This window comes from Lottia gigantea, assembly GCF_000327385.1.
Source record: "Lottia gigantea unplaced genomic scaffold LOTGIsca_126, whole genome shotgun sequence".
Taxonomy (NCBI): domain Eukaryota; kingdom Metazoa; phylum Mollusca; class Gastropoda; family Lottiidae; genus Lottia; species Lottia gigantea.
Window position 1 is genome coordinate 985723 of NW_008707351.1, and position 11847 is coordinate 997569.

At 33.0% G+C, this 11847-nt stretch overlaps 2 protein-coding genes across 2 annotated transcripts; both read left to right on the plus strand.

Annotated features, from left to right (window-relative positions):
* Positions 1 to 1143: 1143 nt before the first annotated feature.
* On the plus strand, positions 1144 to 3133 carry LOTGIDRAFT_172086 (hypothetical protein; the record flags this gene model as incomplete). Its single annotated transcript, XM_009048669.1, has 3 exons — positions 1144 to 2040; positions 2992 to 3060; positions 3107 to 3133. 3 exons carry the CDS (start codon positions 1144 to 1146, stop codon positions 3131 to 3133), a joined length of 993 nt encoding a protein of 330 aa, XP_009046917.1.
* Positions 3134 to 5058: 1925 nt separating this feature from the next.
* On the plus strand, positions 5059 to 10189 carry LOTGIDRAFT_237981 (hypothetical protein; the record flags this gene model as incomplete). Its single annotated transcript, XM_009048670.1, has 5 exons — positions 5059 to 5170; positions 5517 to 5633; positions 7923 to 8000; positions 8183 to 8893; positions 8926 to 10189. The coding sequence occupies 5 exons, from the start codon at positions 5059 to 5061 to the stop codon at positions 10128 to 10130; spliced, it is 2223 nt and encodes a 740-aa protein (XP_009046918.1). The 3' UTR covers positions 10131 to 10189.
* Between the last annotated feature and the right edge of the window lie 1658 nt (positions 10190 to 11847).

An 11847-nucleotide genomic window follows, 5' to 3' on the forward strand; every position in this document is an offset into this window, starting at 1 on the left:
AACGTTTAAAACGATCAAATATATATTTCAAAAGCGAGAACATTTTATTTAGCACAAATGTTCAGATGATAGAATTATTCAGAATCAATAGGATGAAAAATTAAAAAAGCCCACAAAATAGATATGACTTATATTTCCACAGGGTAATGGAAACCATCTATTTGCTGAAAGAGAATAAAAAAAATTGTTTCATATCCAAACTACATTCCGAGAACTGTTAATGGAGGCTTATTCAATGGCAATATTTATTTAATTCTTATTTTGTATTGAAATAATGTAATGTGTTAGTCTATCTATTAGTAATTTAAACATCAATTACAGACACTGTTTCAATATATATTGTGATTTATTACATTGAACTCATTCGTCAATACTCGGCAGTTAAAGCGATTGTTGAGAGGTTTTCTAAATTTTTTATGTGTATCGCGGACACTGATAGTTTCAATTTACACCATTCCAATTTTCAGTCTAACGTCTATGGCTCCTGAAATTCAGCTAAAACTAAGAAGACGTCACTAATCGCAAAAATATACTTTATCACAAGCCCTTAGTGTTTAGTGATACTTAGTTTTAGTGGAATTGCAAGAACCACAGATGTCTAATTGAAAATTGTAATGGTGCAAATTGATGCAATCGGTGTCCCAAATACACAACTTTCAAAGAATTTTCACGATAAACCGTTTGCACTGTACGGTAATAAATTTAGGCCTGTTTCTGCTAATACCAAGTAAGGGATAATTCCCATTTAATCAATTATTTTAATATAATTCACTCTCAATTCTCCCTCTTTCCAAATTTCACCCCGAGAATTTCCAATTCACTACTCGGGTGCATATGGATCCCGCACGAGAAACACTGACCTAGAGAATGATTGAAGCTTATTTTCAGGATAACCAGGACACTATATGGCAAATATATGACCCACAATAGTCGCCTGTTCAGATGTCCGAACTGAAATATACCTACCCTGCCTTTCAAGACTACCTGCATGTATTGAGTTTTTCAATGACATCGTTACTTTCATTTTGTTTAATGATAAACACCAATCCATAAGCGAGTTAAAAGAGAGTCCATTAATACTAATAGAGAATTGAATAGGTTTACCAGTGTATTGTTTAACTTACAGCAGTAATCTTAGAAATAATGGCGGACATTGAATCAAAGTTGAAACCTTTGATAATATTTTTGTCACTAACGGGGGCATGTAAGCCTTTCCAGATAACAAAGAAAAACGTTATTGTTTTTGTACTTTATCTGGTGTTCCAATTAAGTATATGGATCTGGGCATTGCAGAAAGGAATATGGTGTTACGTTATAGATGAGAGCTCGACAATAGAAAAACTTGGACTCTTTTTCACTGTCATCATAGCTTCGTGTCATGCAAGTTTGACCATTATTCTTGGACTTGTTTATTTTCCTAAGAAATTGAATTCGTGTATATCAACTTGGAATGAAATAAATTCGGATCCTTACTTCAACATCAAGAACAATCAGCTTAACAATGTTAAAAAGAATTGTATTATTAGTGCAACCGTAGTAATTACACTCTGTACTATCTTTGTGGCTGTAAATGATCCACATAGTGGTAAATATTGTATATACTCACCTAACTTTGGAAATGACGTTTATCTCTGGATTAACGCACTGTATACCTTATTGATGTCAATTACATACTTGGTACACCGATTTTCCTATTTATATCTGCACCTCATACTGGTTAACACCATCAAAAGAGAATTCTGTAGGTGTGATCAAGAAGTGAAGAAGGTCGAAGTTACAAGCTCTAAATTCACTGCAATAGTCAAAATCAAGAAACGATATATAATGGTTTGTCGAATGGTCGAAAAGGTCGATGATCTCTTCATGCCATTTTCCTCGTCATTATTCACCAGCAGTTTTATTACGATATGTTTAGCAGTTTATTCTCTTTCTTATGGATCTATGCCATTGGGAATGTACTCCGTCTACGCCGTATTCACATTGATGTTTATCACAGAAATGGGATATTTATTGATACAAGGCAGTATATTACACGAAGCGGTTTGTATAAAATGACACTAGCTTGTTCTTAATCATCTTCATAATGTCAAGTTATTACGAACCTCGTATTTATATCTTGACTGTAATAACCACTAATATTTTATCATGCGTTTTGATTGGATTGTACGCCAGCTAATACAGTTAATTAGAACCCTCGAAAGGAAGACTGTTAGCATTATGGCTTTGTGTTCACAAACTTTCTGTCGAGTCCTGTGATTGGCTGTATACAAATAGCACTTACATGGCACAAACAATGTGACTAATGTAGTCAAGGTATAAGTTCTTATTAACCTGATACTGTAATGATTCTTTATGATCTTTACGATTGTAATAACGTCATTTTGATTGTTCATCATTATTATCAGAAGATTTCAGAAAATAAGACGCTATTTTACTGCGCTCTGCAATCTAACCCTACTAGTATCTCGGACATGTTGAACGGATGTGATTTTGTCACGATAATAACGTCTCAGGAACTGGTAGTGCTAGAAATTTTCAGGGTTAGTCTTTGAATATAATGAAGGAATGCGTTCTTAGTTAGTTTAAAATAACATCTGATATGATTTAAACGATAATTTAAAAGTTTTTTTTTCTGCAGTTTTTGTTATGATCTGATGAAATTCTTCTTTAAATTGTGTTCAGTTGTCATACTATATTATACCAATGAAAGCACCCTTAAAGCAGGGCTAGCAAAATTCCCAACAAGTGATTCATTCAGAAAATTACAAAGATTTTAACAAGAAGTTTATATCAAAATTACAAGCAAACTATTTGCGACACCTTGAAAAGGTAATAACTGGGTTTGTTACCGAACATATTCCAATGTTTCATAATTATTATTAAATTATTTAATCCATCGCTATACGAAACAACTATGTGTAGTAATGTTAGTAATACTCCCCTTTTCCCAATTCTTATTTAAAAACAGAAATATTTCTCATTATTTTTCAGAGTAAAATATCTCTAAAGACATTACTTCATATTGATACCAGTAAAATGGACCAGGGAACTACTACTGAGGTAATTTATCAAGATTCATAATTATTTAATTATTTTATGCTTACAGCATGGTGTACAGTCCATTAATATATAATAGACTAAAAACAATATAAAATAAAATCTTAATCGTAATTGCTTGCAAGTAATCTAGATTATATCTGTACCAGCTGATAGAGCTTAACTTGTGGACCTTGCGATTGATTCAGCAAAAAAAAAACCTTCTGACCACCATTGATTATTGTCACAACTTTGAGTAAAGGAACCAGGTTGCCGTGGAAATTTGCAAATTTTACCATCTTTACAAGCCTATCTGGAGTCGAAATTTTCAGTTCAAAGCCATCCTCCATCTTTCTCCCATGGCCACACCCAATGAATACCAAAATTTCATAAAGATGTAACATCATATTTTATACTGGATAGTGATGAGTAATATCTGTAACATGGCTTTAATTAAATTTCGGGGAAGGGAGGTTTGATTCTCCCAAATGTACAGGCCTAGGGTGGAGCAGACACTTTTTTTAGAAATTAGGATTAAGGGTCTTGATATTGGGTTTTCTTCTGTTCTTATTCTGATCTGAAATTAAAAAAATAACTCGCCCAATGGACGACAAGTATAGTAACTGTTATGTACTGATTGTTTTTAGTTTACTATGAACAATATTAATCCTTAGTTGGATTCGTAAATTGAGAAATTATAATTTGGATTCGTTAAACCAGATAACTTTTTCTAAATCTACTTGTAGTTCACAAGAAATCAACCTAAATAGTCCCTAATATGATTTCAGATTTTGTTGTTCGTAGAATTAATAAAGGGTACAGAGTATGGGTTGAGTTACTTTAAACTGTTTTTATTTGACAAGCCTGCCATAATTACAGTAAGTAAAAGATATATTTCTTACTAACTGTCTTCGGTCATTTACCAATGATCATATCGGAAGAGGTACTGTTCAAAAAGCACTAGAAGTAACGTATTTATATATCTTTTAAAGGAACATAAAACTATAATCTTAAGCGTTCTTCAGTAATTACTTTATTTTAAATTCTAATTTTAATTCTCAAAAAGGCCAATATACCCACCAGTCAAAACTATAATCTTAAGCGTTCTTCAGTAATTACTTTATTTTAAATTCTAATTTTAATTCTCAAAAAGGCCAATATACCCACCAGTCAAAACTATAATCTTCGCGTTCTTTAGTAATTACTTGTTGTTTGATTTTCACTTAGTTTTGTTGTAGTATTTATTTAAAAAGCGCGAAATGATTTCATGCACGACTTAGAATGACATTTTTCTATTGGCGCACATTTTCCTGTACTTTTCTCAACGTTTCATTTCAGACAATTGGTACCCTGATATCATACATTATTATTGTGATGCAGTTTAAACCAAGCTGAACACACTTTACTACTTTTTCAATAAGGGTTCTGCATAGTCAAACCAAACGCTTATTTATTACATTTAGGGGCTAGGGGTTATGTTTCTTAACCATTATATCCATTTGAAAAGAAAATAAAAATCAAGCAATACTTCATATCTAATCAATTATTGGCGTTGAAGGTTTTCATAAACCCAGTCAAAAGCAGAAAAACACGACATAAATCTCATTTCATTTTAGAAATTTAGAGGCTATATCTTTCCGAGGCTTGATTATGACGTTATAATGGATTTGACGTTATAATAGTTTTGACGCTGCAATAATGATTGTTATAACGTCATTTTGATAGTTCATCATTATTATCAGAAGATTTCAGATAATAAGACGCTATTTTACTGCGCTCTGCAATAAAATACCTTTTAGTGGAATATTTTCACTGAACATCATCGTTGCAAATATCAACACGTTCTACTTGGTAAGTAATAGTTTAAGATTGTTGCATTGATAACTATTATAAATATTTTTTGTGTGTTTGTAACGCTTGGACTGATAGTAAACGTAGATCTAATAGTTAATTTGTAGGATTCGTAATTTAGGTTTTTTGAAAATGTTAACGTTTTAGATTAATTTCCATTACAGTGAAAAAATGGATTCACAGGAAGATCCTAGAAAATTAACCAAAGTCCGGGGAAATGAAGATTTCTATTCTAAAAATCGGACAGAAATCTCTTCTTCACCAACCCTCGGACCCCAAACCGGTAAGCCATTTATTTAAAAGAATAGTTTCATAGTCTCAGAAACGGGGCATTTCACCGTCGAAATTTGAGCCTTTAAAACTATGTGTTTATAGAATTATCGGCGTTTGAAAGTTAAAATGAATGTTAAATTCTTAGTTTGTGGTCTTTAAAGGAATTATGCGATTTTCGGACATTTATATACCATTAAGACTATTTAAATATATTAAAGTCTCAAATCAACCCCATGATAATGGCGATCTATTCCCTTTAAAAGAAGAGCAGAAAATTTTGCTCATGAAGATTATCGATATGCATCACTTTTATTCTTACTCATTAAATAACAAATTAAACTTTTTGTATATTTTAGAAGATTCGGTTATGAATTTACATGGAGAAATCGCTCGTCCAGTTTTACAACGCCAACTTGATTGTTTAACTGAAGAAGATGAAGATGTAGATTATCCTCCACCTAGACTAATTACTGGTAGGTAAACTATTCTTCTCCTAGATTAATTACTGGTAGGTAAACTATTCTTCTCTTACACTAATTACTGGTAGGTAAAGTATTCTTCTCTTAGACTAATTACTGGTAGGTAAACTATTCCTCTCCTAGACTAATTACTGGTAGGTAAACTATTCTTCTCCTAGATTAATTACTGGTAGGTTAACTTATTCTTCTCTTACACTTATTACTGGTAGGTAAACTATTCTTCTCCTAGATTAATTACTGGAAGGTTAACTTATTCTTCTCCTAGACTAATTACTGGTAGGTAAACTTATTCTTCTCTTAGATTAATTACTGGTAGGTAAACTATAATTCTTCTCCTAGACTAATTACTGGTAGGTAAACTATTCTTCTCCTAGATTAATTACTGGTAGGTAAACTATTCCTCTCCTAGACTAATTACTGGTAGGTAAACCATTCTTCTCTTAGACTAATTACTGGTAGGTAAACTTATTCTTCTCCTAGACTTATTATTGGTAGGTAAACTTATTCTTCTCCTAGACTTATTACTGGTAGATAAACTTATTCATCTCCTAGACTTATTACTGATAGGTAAACTTATTCTTCTCTTAGACTAATTACTGGTAGGTAAACTTATTCTTCTCCTAGACTAATTACTGGTAGGTAAACTTATTCTTCTCCTAGACTTATTACTGGTAGGTAAACTTATTCTTCTCCTAGACTAATTACTGGTAGGTAAACTATAATTCTTCTCTTAGATTAATTACTGGTAGATAAACTTATTCATCTCCTAGATTAATTACTGGTAGATAAACTTATTCATCTCCTAGACTTATTACTGATAGGTAAACTTATTCTTCTCTTAGACTAATTACTGGTAGGTAAACTTATTCTTCTCCTAGACTAATTACTGGTAGGTAAACTTATTCTTCTCCTAGACTTATTACTGGTAGGTAAACTTATTCTTCTCCTAGACTAATTACTGGTAGGTAAACCATTCTTCTCTTAGACTAATTACTGGTAGGTAAACTTATTCTTCTCCTAGACTTATTATTGGTAGGTAAACTTATTTTTCTCCTAGATTAATTACTGGTAGGTAAACTTATTCTTCTCCTAGACTAATTACTGGTAGGTGAACTTATTTTTTTCCTAGACTAGTTACTGGTAGGTAAACTTATTCTTCTCCTAGACTAATGACTGGTAGGTAAACTTATTTTTCTCCTAGATTAATTACTGGTAGGTAAACTTATTCTTCTCCTACATTAATTACTGGTAGGTAAACTATTCTTCTCCTAGACTAATTAGGGGTAGGTGAACCATTCTTCTCCTAGAATTATTACTGGTAGGTAAACTTATTCTTCTCCTACACTAATTACTGGTAGGTAAACTATTCTTCTCCTACACTAATTACTGGTAGGTAAACTATTCTTCTCCTAGACAAATTACTGGTAGGTAAACCATTCTTCTCTTAGACTAATTACTGGTAGGTAAACTTATTCTTCTCCTAGACTTATTACTGGTAGGTAAACTATTCTTCTCCTAGACTAATTACTGGTAGGTAAACTATTCTTCTCCTAGATTAATTACTGGTAGGTAAACTATTCCTCTCCTAGACTAATTACTGGTAGGTAAACTTATTCTTCTCTTAGACTAATTACTGGTAGGTAAACTATTCATCTCCTAGACTAATTACTGGTAGGTAAACTATTCTTCTCCTAGATTAATTACTGGTACGTAAACTATTCCTCTCCTAGACTAATTACTAGTAGGTAAACTATTCTTCTCCTAGACTAATTACTGGTAGGTAAACTATTCCTCTCCTAGATTAATTACTGGTAGGTAAACCATTCTTCTCTTAGACTAATTACTGGTAGGTAAACTATTCTTCTCCTGCACTAATTACTGGTAGGTAAACTATATTCTTCTCCTAGACTAATTACTGGTAGGTAAACTGTTCTTCTCCTAGACTAATTACTGGTAGGTAAACTATTCCTCTCCTACACTAATTACTGGTAGGTGTACCATTCTTCTCCTACACCAATTACTGGTAGGAAAACTATTCTTCTCTTAGACTAATTACTGGTAGGTAAACTATTCTTCTTCTAGATTAATTACTGGTAGGTAAACTATTCTTTTAAAGTAATAACTAGTGAGCATTGTCTTCAGTCTATACTTATTGTTAGTAAGTTAACTTTGTGAAACTTGATGGGTATTTTAGCAAAGTTAAACATTTATTTATTCTGAGTAGTACGAACATCAATCATAGCATAGTTGATAGTAATAGTCATATTTTTATTATACGTTTAGGTTTACCAGAACCCATCACTGTTGATGATCATACAGACAATCTGAAATCTATTAATCCAGAGATTTCTTCTCTTAAAGGTAAGTTTATAAATTCTCGGTTAAGGTAGTGGAGAATAAGAAAGAAAACAGTTGTAAGTTGTCTCCCCTTTATCTCCAAACCCTTTTTAATGAACTCGCTCTAATATTTCAAAAATACATCAAACATTTAAAGATGAGCACTTATCTAGGTATGACTTTATATTGTCTACTTTCAATTTCAGCACCATGTCTGCTATTTACCACTGAAGAAATCAAGAAATATATTGATCAACTTGAAACGAAATTAAAATATTTTCATCAGAAAATGCAAGAAGCTGAAATAAGAATAAATAATCAACAGTCTCTTCTCGATCAACAGGAAGACGAATTGATATTTTACCGAAAATTTCATAAAACTGGTAAAAATGACGCCAATGAGTTTATCCCTGAAGAATATGAAAGACTCGAAACACCACCAGAGGCAGAATTTCGCAAGTACTCCTTTGGCAAAAAGCTAAAGATTGAAATGAACCCTACAGACGTTGATCCTGATATAAAGGAAGCTGTAGATGGAAGAATACAAGAGATCTTAAATAAAACAGAACTATCACCAGGATCATCTTTACCAAGTCATAATTCATTTCAAAATATTATTTACATGAATCATGAATTCGATGATGAGATGTTAAATCCAACATCACCAAGATCCTGCGAATCTCCTTTTCTATTTATAGAAGCGAATACGTCATCAATACAAGATCATGATAAATCCGTTGATACATTATCACCTGAAAATTCTGCTCTACGTAATGCAACAAGCAATCCTCTGGAACCCGGCGATTATGAAGGACCTAGCCAATTTCAAGAAGTACACACAATAAGAGAACAGACAGATATGAAACCTACCTTAGAGGACCAAGCTGCAGATCAGCTCCTTCAACAATCAAAATCTAGTCAAGATCGTACAAATCTATAAATATTCAAGAGTGTGGAACTGGGATGAAATATGACATCCCAGCAAGCCCAAGTCCAAACCCAGAAGTCAATATCAGAGAAGACTTTGAGTTTCAACAAATCATAAAATCATCTGGAGTAGAAAATGAAGAAAGTAAGTTAACAGAACAGCTTGAACAGTACGACCAGAATGAATCACAACTGAGTGATCTGTTGGAAATCGTGAAAAACATATCTACATCACAAGACGATCAGGTTCAAGCGAATGATGTACAGATGACTCAAGAGGAACAACAACTAATTGAAGAACTTGAAAAATATGTTGGAATTTATGAGGTCAGCTTCGAATCCTTTACTGACACCCATAATGAATTTCCAATGGTTGAAAAAATGCCTTACATCGATATAGGATCTGTTCTACCAAAATTAGAAGCATCCGAACCTACAGACCTAATTGCTCCTTCAAAAGGAAAACATGTCAAAAAGTCGGCCCGAAAAACGGAAGTTGAAATTGAGAATGGACGACGCCCTGTTAAGTCCGCGTACAGGAAGAGCACACATCAATCAATGTTATCTTCAATTGAATCAAAGAAGATCGACCTTCCAATAGTTTCAGACTTCAATACCAGAATACCGCTACCAGATATTTCAACAACTGGTTATATATCACACTCCTCATCACGCAGAGCAGCTGAAACAAGATTATTGGTTGGGAATGAAAGTGTGTCTAAAATCAATCAATTGGATAGACGAGGTGCTCTACCACAAATACGTGCTGGATACTCTAGGAAACCACATTATCAAGATGTAGATGTATCATCATTACCAAAATTAAATCCAGGTTATAATAAATCAAATACAAAAACCAACTGCCAAGGAAAAGACGAAGAAATTGTTCTGCCGCAAATTAAATCAACATCATTATCAACTCCAACAATTTCAAATCACAACCTTAGACAAAGAATCAAAAGCAGTCTTTTACCAGATATGACAAAACCAGAAAAGTTGCCTTCAATCTTATCAATTAATACATCAAGGCAAGCAAAAGCATCGACGTCCAGTGTAGGGAAAAGTCAAGGCTTCACGAAATCTGCAACCTTTAAACAACCGAAGGTGTTACTTCCGGTTCAACCTAACCTCTATCAATCGAATCGTCGTAAAGAAAGACGTCCCGGTAAATTACCACCTATTTGTAATCTAGGTTTAGATGATAACCTGGTAGCAAGGAAGGATTAGAGACTTAATTAGAAAATTTAAACGAAGAAATATTTCTATACATTATCCTTGTTGATAATAAAACCTTTATATAATTTTATATTTCTGTCTTTTACATTCTATGTTGGTCCGAGAAATATTTCACATTTCGGTGAAATTCACGTCATTTAAGCGCATGGCTTCCCAACTTGCTTTATTATATACCAACACAAAGGGCCCTTCTAAATTGTAAAGGGTTAAACAATGATATGATATTTTCTGATCGTCTCTGGCTGAATTATTTTTCATCATCAGTTAATAAAATAAGATAGTGACTTGATTTGCATGACACTCTTTATTACTTAATCAATTTGAATTGCATGTGTATTGGGACTCTTATGAATTGTTATTGTACCATTCTTATTTACAATCCATCGTATATGGTATTTAGTCCGGTGAAAAAAATAGAGCACAAACAAAAACATGAAGTCGACCAACGTTGTGTCATTACACAGACAATGTCTTTTACAACAGTACTGCCAACAGCGTACAGAAACGGCTATGTCTTTTGCTTTTAAGATTAGAGCGATAAAACACACATGGTATACACGGCGCAAACAACATTGCTCAGACTAAGTATATATCGAGATTGGGCTCCATATACTTATTATATTCAATACTAGAATCATTCAAAAAGACTGATTTATAACTTATTATAGGAATAGCAATACGTTTCTTCGCTTGACCAAGTTCTGCAATGACAAGGATATGAAAGGATAAACTGTAAGATTTGAATGATTGAGTTTTGCCCCTTATCGTTCACTATTTCAGACAAATATTCATTGATTTCCATCAGGGGCATTACATTGTGCTCAATGGTCGTCATAATGCAGATATTCCCTGTGAATTTCAGCTTGATAGCTTGCATACTTTGAAAGTTATAGCGTTTATTCGATTTTGACCCAATTTGCCATGGTAACCTAGGCTCAGCTTTTTGGGTTTTATTTCCGAAGCGTTTCCGATTTTGGTTTTATGTGGTTTTTTGAAGTCCCTTGGGTCTATATGATAGGAAATGAGTAGAATTAGGCAATTCTGAGAAATGCCGATGCCGACCATATAAGCCATAACTGTTTGAATATACAACTAAACCACTATTATCATATCACAATTGTTCAGACATACACTTAAACCACTATTATCATATCACAACTTTTCAAAAATACAATTAAACCGCTGTTATCTTATCGCAACTGATCAGACATACAACAAAACCATTGTTATCACATCACAACTGATCAGACATACAACTAAACCACTATTATCATATCGCAACTTATCAGACATACAACTAAACCATTAGTATCATATCACAACTGATCACAACATAACCATTCCTCGACACTTGAAAAATGATAATATTTCGAAAACCGGTTCGTGTCAATTGCGTAGGTTTTTGTTTAACTTGTTATAATTTTTCATTGTTAACGTTATTTATCACCTAAATATATATTTTTTGCATTTTTCATCATAACTTTCATCTTACTTTATATATCCCCAAACCCAGTTTGACTTATTTGCATAATTTGATCCCCACATTTTCACGCTAGCATATACAGTTTCCTCCTGTTACATCCGCTGTACATTCCCTTTCTAACCTCAAGTTATTTTCATTATGCTCAACAACTACAACAACCACTGGCAAGAAGCCAGACATAGAAACACTAATCGTCAACCAAACCAATATCACGTACCCTACAAC